This window comes from Patiria miniata, unplaced genomic scaffold (genome assembly GCF_015706575.1).
Source record: "Patiria miniata isolate m_02_andy unplaced genomic scaffold, ASM1570657v1 HiC_scaffold_1, whole genome shotgun sequence".
In the NCBI taxonomy this organism is placed as follows: domain Eukaryota; kingdom Metazoa; phylum Echinodermata; class Asteroidea; order Valvatida; family Asterinidae; genus Patiria; species Patiria miniata.
Window position 1 is genome coordinate 24877874 of NW_024037047.1, and position 15587 is coordinate 24893460.

General features: G+C 41.7%; 1 protein-coding gene across 1 annotated transcript; it reads right to left on the reverse strand.

Annotated features, from left to right (window-relative positions):
* Positions 1–319: 319 nt before the first annotated feature.
* LOC119732090 lies at positions 320–7973 on the reverse strand. The gene is given in 8 exon segments (XM_038205481.1): positions 320–2733; positions 2736–4286; positions 4762–4932; positions 5361–5720; positions 6269–6584; positions 6799–7136; positions 7429–7755; positions 7875–7973. Coding segments are annotated over 8 exon segments (5379 nt in total). The 5' UTR covers positions 7957–7973; the 3' UTR covers positions 320–499.
* Positions 7974–15587: the final 7614 nt, after the last annotated feature.

The following is a 15587-nucleotide window of genomic DNA, read 5'->3' on the forward strand; positions in this document are numbered from 1 at the left end:
TGGCTATGAAGAAATCAGCAGATTGAAAAAGAATAACCCAATTACCCAATAAACAATTAAAAAAATGAAATAGCTCAATACAATAAGGCAATTAACAATCAAACAACACGGACCAAAACATCATGGTGTAACAAAATTGAAATGTAACCAACCATTATATGACATTACACATTAAGTAACTCTAACAGTCAACAACAAAAAAAAAGAAACAAAAACAACGAAACAATATCCTCCCAACAAACAAACAAAAACAAATAAACGCCCCTAACAAACAAATAAACAAGCGTCCCAACACCCCAGCACCCCAACAACCCGAGAAACAAGCCGAAACAATAACATCCCCTCCCCTCGCTTCAGCGCAACTTTTATGGGGATGTATCTGCATGCTCACCAATACATAATTTGGTGTTAATATTGCGGTTTGTGGCCCCGATTAATATGGAAGAAAGACGTAATCTGGAGGAAAACCTTAAACAAATCACCATCATTCTCCAAGACTTCAGTTGAACGTTCCGACACTAAAGTGACTGTTATCAACAGGCGATACAACGTTACCACCGACCTCCATCGCAGCTCCCACAGCCGCACCCGTAACGGCACCAGTTGGACCACCTATCGTTTCTGCTACCGATTCTGCAATCCCGCTTGCTGCCTGCTTTACCACCGGTTTTGCAATGTCGCTTGCTGTCTTTTTTACAGCAGAAACAAGAGTCAGAACCTTTTCAGAGATTCCAGATCCCTTCCTCTTAGGGAGTTTCAAAGAGGCCATTTTTACCTTCAGTGTCTCCATGTTGCCAATGTCTAGGGCTTCAAGATTTGTCATGAATTTCGGATTTTTCATATTTTGCTCGAACATTTCCAGATTTCTGTCCTGTATTTTTTCACTCTTAATGGCGGCTGAAAGATGAAAACATTCAACAAAATGGAAGTATTTTAAGCTTTTGCTGAGGAATCCTACAAACGTCTCGGCAGGTGATCCATGCAGCAGATACAGTGTCTTCAATCTTCCCCACGAGTCCTCGCCATCCTTCTTCATTTCCTTCTGTACACGATCAAACCCTTGAATTGATACTTTGCACAGAGACAGTCTGAGATCCCTCAACTTTTTGCACTGACGTAGAGGTAAATTTGTTACCGCCACGAAGGCTCTGTCATCGAATTGCTTATTCAGACGCAGATCGAGCTTCTTCAAGTTTCGGAGTTTGTGAGCCCTTTTCGCCAAGTCGCAAATAGCGTCTGAACTCAGAATCGTCCCAACCAGAACCAGACTCTCCAGCATTACCAGACGAGGAAGGTAGCTAGCCAAGTCTCTTGCTGCACCCGATGAGTAGCACTCCCCTGCCTGTGACTCTAAGAGCTCCTGTAGACCAAAATACTGCAAAGTATTAAGGACACTGATGTCTGACTCGTCAGGAGGAAACTGGGGCATGTCTTGGTGGCTTGATTCTATCCTTTCACGCAGCTTTTTGAGTACAGCCAGATCCTTGTTACTATCAATTACATCAAAGGATACAATATCTTCATCTACAGACAAGTCTTTAGATCCACCTTCATTACCATCATCCTCGAGTGATGAGTCGCTTATCATGGGTACTGATAGTGATTGTGTTGGAAGCAGTACATCTTCACATTTGTTTTCCCCTTCTCCGGGGAGTGAGAGCTGCTCATCAACTGCCCTTGATTGAATTGCGCTAGGCTGATGAATGTCATCATCAGTTGAACGTCTCGTATCAGGTTGATGTTTTGAATCAGGTGCATTTCCAAGACCGATTCGAGAGTCGGATGAAAGAGTTTTCGAATTGCCAAACTTTGCATCTGGAGGTGAAGATTGCAGGGCTTCCAATTTTGGTCTATTGTTTATGTCGGTTCCTCCGACGTCTGTGACAGTCTTTTGCCTATTATCCAGCTGTTGAAGTTGATCAGCAGACTGTTGGTTGTTGGTCGGGGATTTGTTGGTTTGTTTGGTTCTTTTCACGGAAGAATTTACCATGTCGGTTCGTGGATTTTGGACTGTTGTTTGGCTAGCTTCAGATTTCGGATGCTTTTCTGCGTCTGGCAGAGGCTCGCTGGAATTGACCTCCACTGCATCGGTTGAAAGCTTCTCGATATCTTCCTGTGGTGCTGGATCTCTTGCCTGTTTGGTTCCAGTTGTAGATGGCCGACTACCTTCCGTTTTGGTTTCCAAAGCTTTCTCCTTCTTCCTCTTCTTCTCCTCCTCCTTCTTATCATTCTTCTCCTTCTTCTTCTTCTCATGTTCCCCTTTTGCAGCAGTAAAATATTCAATGTATTCTTGAAGCTCTGACCAGTCATATCGACCAATTCGTAACAATTCAACCGACTTCACATTCAGTTTACTCTTATCTTCTGACTGAGCATGTTCGAGTAGGTATGACAACAGACGCAGTTTGTAACTCGATATCCCAATTAAGCGGACCCTCCCGTCAGGAAATATCGAAATCAGCTTTTTGTTCAGGATCCCCTCACACTGGCCCTCAAAATTCACCTGGAGACACAACTCTACGAACTTCTCCAATCGCATCACAACATGGAGGGGCCTGACCTGACTGTATCCCCTGTTGATGATCTCTGCACAATAATCAACAAGAGCTTCTCTGTCAAACTGATTATCCTGGATGGCGAACTGAAATACATTTGAAAACCTCTTGAGAATCTCGCTGTGGCCAATCTTTGTGATGTCTTCGAACCATTTTTTCACTTTTCCTGTGGTCTGACGCAAAGCTGCTCAAGAATCTCCAAGACAAAACAAGCCCTTTCTTCGTTCGGACTTGTCAGGGGAGTGAGTTTTATATCCTGGTGCATGGTTTCTCGTTCAGTCCCATTTTGTTGCTGTTGCTTCCGCTTACAACAAAGACACCCTGTCCGTATCTCCACTTCTGATAACTCAGAAGAAAATGCCTCAGTAATTTGCTCCGTAGATTCAACCTTGGACTCAACCTGCAATGGATGAAGAAGTCCAACTTCTTTTGCAACTTCCAAGGCGTGCTCTCCCTTCTCTAACGAACTCAAGAAGTCCGCTTTCGAGTAGTCTGCATAATTTGCAGAACTGTCAACCAGCCTTGAATAAGCCCCTCTACCAAGCTCTGCAAGTACGTCCAGTTGGTCTTCCGTGAAAAGACTGCGTTGTTTTCCCTCAATGACACCAACTCCTCGACCTTTCTTCCTGTCGAGCATGCACTTGACAATTCTGAAAAACAAATTTGCCACAGTAACATCAGGTTTAAAGGCATCACCTTTTGTCCAGATTGACATCTGACAGAGAGCTACCAAGACAGCTGGTAGACATGAAAGATCCGTTTGAAGAATTTCCTCTTCTAGATATCGATGAAGATTTCGTTTCTTTTTTGGGGTAAGTGTTTTGGGTGCTTCTATCTTCTCAAGATTTTCGTCAGTGGCAGGGCTTTCCTTAGTTTCTTGAAGAGTTGACACTTTTGAAGACTGTCTGGTGTCCGGCAGATGTTGCTCGATGTTTTTGTTCACAGTCGAGACTGATTTCGCTTCAGTTTTACTCTTTACTGCCTTTTTCTCAGGGGTAGCTTGCCGTCTTTCTTCAGCAGTATACAAAACTGCATTGATGTATTCGATAGCATTACTGAGCGTAAAGCCGGTAATGGTGACATGGCGCATGCTATGTTTGTGTGACGCAGCTATTGCCAGCTCTGCGTTTCTAGTCGTCAAAACTAAATGACAGCCAGAAAATTCATTATCTGTCAATACTTTCATGACAGCGTCAATGTCATCTTTGCCATTACAGTCATCTACCAAAATTGTCAGGTTGCTTTTGTCTCGTGCGTAGTGTGCGTTAATGCCTTCGGCCGAAATGTCTGCTTTTTTTTTAAGCATGCATTCAACAACTACTTCACCGATGGTTTTAGCTTTAATAAGCAACCAAGCTGGGACAAGAACAACTATCTGATCACCACCCCATAGTGCACGTTCTCTTCCCATGGCCCAGTCGTATATCAGTCTATACAAAAACGTAGTCTTACCACAACCCCGTCTACCTTGTATTATAGCATGCTTACTGGCCAATTCTGGAATACCATCATCAAAGATACCAGACTCCGAGTCTAATTGATACTTTACAGTGCTACCTCCGTGTGAGACATTGACGAACATCTCTAAGGGTCTGTAGACTGTATCTATCGGTGCGAAGCAAACATCATCCTGGTCAACCCACGGAGTAATAGGAATTCTGCCCAATTTGCTGATCACAAACCCTTTGATCTTCTTCGCAAGCGTCTTAAAATCCAACTTCGGTACGGACTCTGTCACACAATTAGAGGAAAAAATAACATTTTAATTGAGTGCATATATTGGCCTGCAGGTTGCATTGAACACTCGAATACAATCGCACTGTTAGAGTGTTGTATTAAAAACTGGTCGCGTATTTTGTCACAAAGATTTCATTGAAAGAAGCTCGTTGAAAACAGGCTTTTAAGTCACTTTTAATACAACAACGGGGCAATGTTTTCCCAATGCCCATATTCTCCGGTCTGCGTATTATCTTATCTGGTTAGCAATCATGGAAAGTACAATCCAGTTTGTACTGACTTCAGCAAGGTGTATGGCACCAAGTATCGTGCCCACCCTTCCTGATAAGCTAACCATGAAACAAAAGAAACAAGTTCGTCGAAATATCTTGACGGGGATGCGAAATACAAGAGGCATTCATTGACATCGCTGACATATTCTTTTGACAATGCCTTTTTTATTATTTTGTTACCCCTTCTATTTTTCTACCTTGCTCATCCAGCGGTGTGTAACCACCTCTCTCCTTGTCTTCTCTAGAATGCGAAGACCGTCGACACCGCTTCCAAATCAGGAAAAGAAAAATTCCAAGAAGAACGACGATTGAAGACACGGAAATGGCGATGACAACGATATTGAATGTTTCAGGTTCATCGTTTGAATCTAATGCATACAGAGAATCAAATGACAATAATGCAATTAACTGTATTATATGGCTTTAAGCCTCCCACAATTTGAATGTCGTATATCAAACGATAGCTTGAATCTACAAGTATACAATAATTTCCTTTACAGTTAGTTGACTGTGATATACAGAAGGATGGTTTGGCATCCCACAAAGGATTTAATGGCGTCATTCTGATGATCTTTTGCTATTGCGCATCATTCCAATTTTTATCAAAGTTCTTTTTAGCAGGTAATTTATATCGATCTCCTCACATAAAAGTGCAGTCACTTTGTTTTATTTCAAAAGATCAAAGTAAACATATACTACATGTATTGATAAATACATCCACGTATGATAATTATGATAAGACCAGCAGCCGACAACATGGTAGCAAGATGTGACGTCATGAAAGGCATGCACTTACCCTCTATTAACACATCCACGTATGACCGCATCAGATCCTCATTCACAGGGAAGACATGACACCAGTATCTGACATCATCTTCTAGGGAACAGTTATTAAGAAGCAGAGCGCCCTCCATTGATATGCCTAGACAGTCCTTTCCCAGATAAGCCATCTTTATGGGACCATCTGGTAGATTCAGTGTGCTGATCACAGTGGTAGACTCTGCATCATTGGCGCCAAAGGACCAGAACAAAGTTGATTTGCCTGTCAAGGAGATGTCTGAGAGAGCCGGACATTGAAGGGAAAATCTACTTTCAGGTTCAACGGTCACGCTTTTACCTTCTGTAGCGCTACCGCCATCCAATGGAAAGCGATCCCCTATAGTAAGAAAGCACAATAAGAAAGAGAGAAAAAAGAGATTGGAATGATGCCTGCATATTGTAGCGTGGACCAGGGGTTCTTGTCCCTCAAGACCGGTAACAACGGAAAAGGGGAGCAGGCACAGGACTTCCAACAAGACAATTTCCGCGCGGCTGCCAGAACAACAACAACTACAACGTTACACTTGTGCTCTTCCAAACACAATACAGATAGCAATGTATAACAATGTATAACAATGTACAACAATCCACAGGCACTTTGCCAAATCCCCTCCGGCGCCCGCCAAACCACAATTGCATCCCGAAATAGAACCCAATTTCCGGTGCGCGCCCATCTCAAAAGAAACAAGTCAGGGCACTCCGCCGGAGGCCCTCCGCCGGCGGCCCACAGCACCGCCGGCGGCTTACAACAGATTAACATGGCAATAAAAGGCTATACAACTGTCTGTTGCAATATGAAACCTTGCAGATATGAAAGACAAAATGGTAATCTTCATGAAACTAGAAATCTAAAGTCTCAGCTAAAAGCTCAGTCCTTGTACCTACCTATCACTCGGATTTCAACATCTATCTGGTTTTCATCTCCCACAGCACATCGATACACTCCAGCATGGTCATCATCAACTGACTGAATCACCAAACCAAAGTCACTGGCGAGATCGAATTCAGGACTAGAATCGACGACACTAGTCGACAGGTTGTAACTGAGGACTTGTCGATCTGGGTTGTCGAGCTTACTCCACTCCACCTCACAAGCTGTGTCGCCAGGTGTCCAGCTCAGGCAAGGGAGTATCTGCTGTGTGTCGCTTCGCAGGTAGAAAGATCTTTCCGAGGCCTTCAGTGCATCGCTAGCTGATTCCACCTCATCTACTTCGAAGAGAGAATAAAATGTAAAAAAAACTGTTCAAAAACAGACAAAGGAAGAATTTAAAATCGGTAATGAAAGTTTAGTTCAGAAAATGTTTCTAACTGTTTTGATTTATTTCTTTCTTTTTTTTAATTTGTTTGGCAATATTAACTTCGTTTTCGAAAAAAGCACTACGTCCGAGGTTCCCGTCGATTAACATACCTTTGACATTACCTGAAATCTTGGCATTAGTGTCGCAATTTCTGAGGGTACCATCTGACTGGAACACGTGACACCAGAATGTCTGTGTATCTTGTACGTCATTCAGGGAGTTCAATGTAAGCGAAGCGTCGCTACCAATGCTGTAATCGGCGCCATGTTGGATCTGCAGGGCAGCACCATTAGAGAAACGTGCACCAATGATCTGTGTATCTGTAGTATCTCCCGTTGACCAATACACTACGTCTGGTGTCTGTGACGCGCACTCACACGGTAGCGTCTGTCTGCGACCTCGCTGGAAGGTAGCAGTGGAAGATGCCTGACTGCTGCCTCCTGGAAAGGTACCGCCTGTGTTATTGAAGTTAAAAATTGGGTATTATCTGACTGAGTCATTGATGGAAACTGGGAGACATTAATATTGCATTCATAGAATAAATTTGGGCTTACGGATAGTTTAAAGAGTGATAATACTCTTTGATTTGACAAGAACTATATTCTCCCTTAGTAAAACTATGTCATTTATTAAACAATCGTTTTGTTCGTTCTTTTCCGTCCAATACAAATGAACAAATCACATATTTTTGACCGATGGGCCTGTTCTGTAGGACCATTTAGCCAATGATACTTAAAAACATCGTACCTATAGTTTGGATGTTGGTTGCTTTGGTTCGAGTTGCTGTGACACTTGGTATGACTTGACACACGTACCCTCCTTCATCACTTTCTTCGACACCTTTAATGACGAGGCTGAAACCAGACGTCCCGAACGCGTACCTGTCGCTCTCTGGAAAGTCTTCGTTACGTTTGTGAGTAATCAAAGTTTGCTCAGGGGTCGTGGGACTTTCTTGCTTGTACCAAATGACCCGAATAATAGCCTCATCGGGACGGAAGGATGGGCATGTTACTTGGTGCCATAGGCCTCGTTGAACGTAGTTGCTTGTACCAAAAGCACTGTGAGTACTGTTAACTGAAAACAAGTGACAGAGAATCGTATGAGTGAGATTAAAAGAGATTTTACGACGAGAAAACTAACGGCAACATTTATTATTTGATGGATAATTAACAAACTATAGGCATATTACTCACCGGACATTGCTGGGCATATCTTGTAGGCTGCTTCGCAAAGTCCAAATGTTAACAGAATGATTGTTGTGTACGTTACCGCCATGATGTCAATTATATTATCAAGCTCACTACACGAAAAAGGATAACACAGGTAAAGAATTAGACCATGTTAAAATGTGCTGTGTTTACCTGGCCTATATCATGTTTTTTGGGATACTTAATCGGCTTATATATTAACAGTTTATTTCTGAGAAAATAAGGTACATAATATAAAATAAAATTACAGAAAATAACATTCCAATACTGAAACTGGAACAAATAAAATTCCATCAATAAAAACAAGGCTCCCCCTCTCCAAAAAAAAAAAAAACGAAAATACGAGGGATGTCAAGTTAGAATCTCAGCTAAAATTAAAATAAATTAGTATGAAATTCCTCTGTCTGAGCTGTCAGCCAAAAACACACAATATCAAGAGTTAAATGTACATTGAGTGAAAAAACCTAACAGTTGTTAAACGGAATGATAATTTTGGAATTAGTGAAAAGACACGGAAATTCGGATTCCAATGCCAAAGCCATTACAGACTTATTGCAAGAGAAATGTAATTTTAGTACGTCCACATTTTTGGATTAATTATACTAAATGGATTGTTCTTCCGTTGTAAGGAATCTGTCTTGCCGTTCCCGATAAAAGACGAAATAACTGGTTGTTTACATCGTGATGCGGCGGACATTTTGTGGCATACAATTTCGTATTTCCAGCCATATCCAATTCAATGTACGATACACGTTGTGTGTGTTTCACACTGTCGACAAATAAACTTGAATTCTGTAACCTGATTGGTCGAACCACGGCAACAAGCCGTGCTACATTATACAATTGTTGCCTGTTGTGATGGGGTCCATGGTGTTTTGTACACCCGAGGGTATGTGCCATTTGCAACTGAGGGTGTAAGAACCCATGGATCCCAGTCACAAACTAATCGTGACCTCTGTTTTCAAACCACCAGGCTTTGCAAGAAATCTACGCGGATGTAGGGAGTACTAAATACCTGGCATCTCAGCTGACAGTGCCTCATTGTACGAGAAGTAGTCAAAACTGTACGAAGAAGATCCCTTCTCAGAGGAAACCATGAACACCAACCTGAACACAGGGGAGAGGCTCAAGGCAGTTATATCAGAGGAAAGAAGGAAATCCTTGCAAGAACTTATTGACAGTGTCGATATGACACACAACAGTACGAGAGCTTGGTCAACCATCAAGAAGCTCAACAATGACCCCCAGAAGGCAACGCTGCACTCTTCGTTACATCAGATCAGGTTGCTCACCAACTGCTTCTAAACGGTAAACCACCACACAAGAAACGCCACAAAAGGAGTCCATTTCATCAGGGTGATAAAGAGCCAACCTTGTGGTTTGACAGCAAGGAACGCCAAACAGCAATCGATTGCCTCAAGAACGGCAAGGCAGCAGGTCTAAATGAAATTCGCACAGAACAGGTTGAACATTTTGGACCGATTATAAGAAAGTGGCTCCTCTTGCTGTTCAACAATTGTGTAATCCTCTCCCAACTTCCTAAAATATGGCGGAAAGCTCGTGTGATCGATATCCTTAAGCCAGGGAAAGACCCTAAAGAAGCAAAAAGCTATACAGACCGATCCCCCTACTGTAGTAGATTACATAATAAACCATTCAAGCGTGCCGTGCTGGTCTTGCACTCCCGTGCGTGTGCCAGCCATGAGGCAGTGAGTAGCTTCAAACAGTCTACATGTGTCTCTGTATCGAGTCCCCACCGCACTGAGGTATTTAGGTGCCAATACAACATTAGCGACGAGGATAAATTAATTAATTATTGTTGTTGTTAAAGTTAGACATTTAATTAAGGCTCGCTTTCTGTGTCGCGTGTGTTTTAAAACACGCGAGGAAAAAATGAGGCCCAATTACAAAACACCTAATACCAGAGCAAGCTGGTTTCCTGCCTGGGAGATCGCGTAATAGATTCCAAGCGTCGTGGCTCCAGTTGCCGAGTAGTAATCGCGGAAAGATTATTTTGAAAAGATCCACGATTACTGCACCATGAATAATTGCACAGATTTCCTTTTTTTTTCATTGCACAGGAACACAAATTAATTAACCTTTTCCCAGAATAGAAATATCCATTAATCGCTTCCCATTACGAACCTATCACAGCTGCGACAATAGTTTATGTGCATTTATAACACCTAACCCACAGATTCTGTGTCTTGATTTGCCAAGAGCGAGTCACATGTTACTTTCTATTTTTGCTATCTTTCTGTGCACGGCCAAAAATACTATACCCATAGCAACCAAGGTACTTTACCATTAGCAACAAAAGGATATTTCCACGGCGCAGTATTCGTGTGCAAATGCATGCTGGTGCGCGCGTTGTGCGTTGCGCGCAGCGGGTTTTGTTCCAAAGAGAGCGCGCCACAGATTTAGGTTCAAACATTTCGCGAAGAGGTAGTTTGGAAGAGAGAAATACATTTTCCACCAATTTTGTATTGAAATTGAAGTTTATTTCAACTGTGTTTAGATTTAAATATAGGTTTTCCCGCCAAACTTCGTAAACTTAGCATCTGAATTAACGATAGGTTCATTCAATTTACGACGAAATTGATTGACGAACTAGATCACCATTCAAAGAGCAAAAATTGTATCAATCAATTTAACTTCATGAGCACACGATTGCACACATTTGGAAAACATAATTAAAGAGTCAGCATTCAATTAGGAAAAAAAACATGCAAATAGCGTTCAAATTCGCGCGGACTCTCCGCGGTAAGCGTTTTGGGCATTCAATTTCGTGAATAGGCAAGCATTTGTGACATTTGTGCAATGTTTTTCATTTAATGTTAATTTTCTGATACGTAATTCGTTTCGTTTAAACTAATTATGAAAAGAACGGACAACACCTACATCATAAGTAAAATGAAATAAAACAGCCGAAAGTATATATTTATAACAGAAAAGATTAGTAATTGATAAAAGGAGGGGGTATGCAAAAAGGAAATACAAAAGATGAATGAAAAATGGAGAGAAAAGAAGTACTTGCAAAGTGTGACAAATAAAGAAATAAGGCCATTGCAAACAAATTCCGAATAATTTTAATTGTCAAGTCACGCATAAATCATGCACATGTGAGTATGTAAACACCGGCACTAAGGACAAAAGGGTAAGGACACAAATAAAGGGTCCAGGATTGACCGATAGTCAATGATTGAAAATTCGTGTACAAAACCAATGAGAGCTGTTGCTAAAAGTTGAGTAGCTTCAAACAGTCTACATGTGTCTCTGTATCGAGTCCCCACCGCTGTGCACCCCGCACTGAGGTATTTAGGTGCCAATACAACATTGGCGACGAGGATAAATTAATTAATTCTTGTTGTTGTTAAAGTTAGCCATTTAATTAATGCTCGCTTTCTGTGTCGCGTCTGTTTTAGAACACGCGAGGATTTTTTTTTTTTATTGCCGGTGTTTGTTTATGGTGAAGTCGAGGACACACACGTGCAACATCATTGATGAATCGAGGACTGGAACCAAATCGAGGACACCTCGTTTAGAAAACGTATACAAAACCAATAAGAGCTGTTGCAAAGAAGTTAGAGTATAAACAAGGGAAAATGGAAGAGGAACAATAGAAAATCCTCGATTTACATCAACAAACGTGGGTGTGTGTTGTTGAGTTTGTTTCTGCGTTCAATAGGGGACGTTGAACAATAGAGGACAATAGGGTCCCCAATTCCCGAAGGTCCCCAATTTGGCGATGTGTACAAAACATGTGGGAGGTATTCCTAAAAAGTTAATGGGAAAAAAAGAGGGACAAATGGAGTCCCCGATTGCAGGCAAATACACACATGTGTATGGGTGTGTGGGTGTATGTGTGGGTGTGTGTCGTCGTGCAAGCCAAAACGCATCGGCTAAGACATGCCTGTTGAATATTAATATTTTCTTGATTCTTAAACACTCAGACTGCTCCGTCCAACATTTGTCCTGAAATCATTTCGAAATGATTTCAGGACAAATGTGACTAAAATTGGAATCACGTTGGTATTTCTAGATTCACGAGAGGGCGCTATACCAATTTAACGCTTAGACACTTTCGTACAGATATTTAAGTTTTGTTTTATTTAGGCATTTTTCGTTTTTGAAATTTTTCAAAATGATGTCCATTACCATTAAAGAAATGATTTTTTTTTTTTGGGGGGGGTAACGTGTTTTGTTCGGACACCTTCATTTATTAACGGTCATCACGGCAAGTTTAAGTTTTAATCAAGCAGCATTAATAAGGGAATAACAGTGCGAGGAGCCGGTCTTCACTGCGTGATAATGACCGGGTGTGGAGGTGACCGCTGTTAATGGACCGAGACGAACAGCGGTCACCCCCACATCCGGTCATTATCACGCAGTGAAGACCGGATCCTCACACTGTTATTCCCATTAATAAATGCATTTTTAACGAAATAAACAGTTAAAATGCTACAATTTTGTTACTTTCTTACGGCGATATTTCCAGACTTTTTTTGTGTTCATGTTCATGGGCCATATTTTAGCTTAACAGCTATAACGACGAAAACTCAACAGAAACTGCTGCCGTAGCGAAACAACAATGTTTTCATATCTTTACCTGATGGAGGAAGCTGAAATCTCGTTTGCACATTCCTTGTGTCCGGAATTACAAAGATGCTTGATTTAGGAAAGGTAAATATGTCGATGGGTGAAGTGTTCAAAGAAAATAAATCGTAGATCTACGCTTTCGTCGTAAACATCCTCAGTATATACTGCATTACTATACCTCATACATATTCATGATCGAGAGCCAAACTCTCACTGGTCAGTTCACCATCTCGTGCCAGATGTCATTCTTGCTGTTTACCAAACTCGCGCGCGAGGATTCACGCGCAGGCTAAATACGCATGCGTAGTAGACTGTCGCACGGGTTACACGTGCGACAGTCTACTACGCATGCGCTTTACAAAGCAATCGAGGAACTGTCGCACGGGTGTAGTACGCACGCGCGAACATCGCCCAAAAGAGTTGTTTGGTTGCACGGTACGCGGTTCGAGTAAATTATATAATTGCCGGACTGGAGAAAATGTATGGACAATAAAGATGCCTTCTGTACAAAAGAAAGTTGTACACAAACAACTGTATTTACAACTGTAGTTACTGTATTGCAAACGAACCGAACTAGTGAAGTTGAGCAACAATATTCTTTTGGTGAGCTGTTCAAGTTTCTCCGATAATTTTGTTTTAAGTGCACAATTATATATAAAACAAATCGGCAATTGAATATGTATGAGGTATAGTAAAACAAATATAACATGGTTTATTTCGGGTTGACAGTCGATTTTAGCTCCCCTCGGTATTGGAAGTTGACAAACTAGTTCCCTCGGCTTCGCCTCGGGAACTTGTTTGTCAACTTCCAATACCTCGGGGAGCGAATATCGATTGTTAACCCTCAAACCATGTTATATTTGTATACTGCTGTAGGATGTCGTTTCAAAACTTCCTTACGCGCGCGCACGCACACATCTCTAGCAACTGTGTTGCGTACGCGCGCGTCAGTATCAAGCGATGGGGGTTGAGCGCATGTGCAGTGCTCTATTGTTACAAGCTACCGCAGGACTGTTGCTATATTTTGACCAATCATTGGCTTGCATGGGGCTGAACGGGGCTTGATTAATGCTGGTTCAGGGGCCATTTATTCGCTTGATCTTTGAAGCCGGTCCATTATCACCGTTCATGCCAGGCCACGTGTTCGAGTCTTGACCAATTAGAAACCATCAACTCTCCAAGATATTTATTAATAAAATATAATATTTATACAGACTTTTTGATTCAACGTACGACCATACGGAAAGATGTACATGTACATGATTTTGTTTTACATCTTCGGTTAATTCTTTCATAACTGATATTCGCTCATATTAAGTTACATGAGAGAACGAACGAAAAGAGTCCGTTAATTTTTAGTTATGGAATAATATTATTTGGAAAGTTTGGATGACGGGTGGTGCAGTTATATGACGATTCAGTTCCGAGTGGGGGGGGGGGGGGGTTAGAGAGAGACGCCGACATTGCAATACAAAACTCGAACTTGTGGAAGTGTACGGATGGTATGGCGTATTGATAGTCTGAGTATCAACCAGAGCAGCACGTACAGACTTTATCTACAGCTAGGTCTACACAATGCACGTACAAATAGTTGTATTGTGCATTGCACTATGAACCTTATGGATCTCGTCATTGCATTATGTTGAGCAGCTATTTGGCTCAGGTTATGTTGCAGTACGCGTGTGTAGATAGCCATAAACTGGACAGTCCCCGTAGTACGATTAGCACGCAATACATCAGCAACAATAACTCACGATATAACCGCGATTTCGTTTTGGAGAATCGTCTTACTCGGCTTATTGAGTGGGATATCCAACATAGAATAACAATATGTAAAACTGAGCTGACTACAACCAGTGAGTGTTGATAATTTGCAACGAGTAATAACTAATATATGGTGAGTTTGTGTATAGCCTAACGTATTTGACAATACTATGTGCTGATTGGAATTCACGTAAAATGTTAGCAATAACAGAGGGTGCGAAAAACCTCCATGAGATCAGTAAAATTTACACACAGTGAACATGCCACCTGGGTCAAACATAATGATCAGAAGACGCGTCATCATGATATTAATAATTAACATCATGAACGGGAATTATTAAAGGTATAGTCTATCATTGTAATTTGTGCATTTTGTTCGTTTAAAGCAACGAAAGTGCTCAAAATCTAAAGAAGGGTGATGAACAACTAACCCGATGAAGTTTCAGCTCAGCTTCAGCTGTATATTCCGAGAAAACAGCATTCTAGGATCTCGATTTCAAAACTGTCAGAAGTTGTACACGACAATAAAATCTTCTGGATCTGCGCACAGCATATTTTCGTCGGTAATCTTTGGCAGATTCATCATTGACGTTTACTACCAGGATGGATAAAGGGGCAGAAGACCTTAGCACGCAAGGAGCTACATGTCATGACCATGAGAAAGTTGACATGGACAGTGAAGATACTGCTTTACATGAATCATCGAGGGCAAGAATGCACACAGAAAAGGGACTTGCCTACCAAAAGGACATGAAAGCAAAGCGCGTGTCACAGCTGTTCAGGCAAATAAAGTCGAAAACTGAAAGGCTTGAACTTCTCATGAATGAAAAGCATGACCAAGGTGAAGTACGCGCTGAATATAAGGAATGGATGTCAACTTACGAGGACTTGCTCAAAGAAAACAGCGAGTACTGTACTTTGCTGTCCAAGGAAGAATTACAGGAGTATCTGGACAACAGTTGGGACAGTAGAGATACCTACCTGAAGAACTTCAAGGTGTATTACTCCAACTGGGAAACGGTCCGGTCACAGAAGGAGCAAGATGTCGGAGTTCCACGCCAACGCCATGGCACCACTGACAGCGAAAATCTGACAAGCATATCACACATCAGTGGAAGGGGCTCAAGAGCTTCCATTGCCAGCGCTGTATCATCGGCACGACTCAAGGCGGAGCAGGAGAAAGCGGCTTTGGAGGCAAGAATGAAGGCACTCAAGAGGAGACGAGAGATAGAGATGGCCAAGTTGAAATTGAGGTTGGAAGAAGAGGAGCTGAATTTGACCACAGAACTGGACATTGTTCATGCCAAGGAAAGAGTTTTGGACAGTTTTGAATTA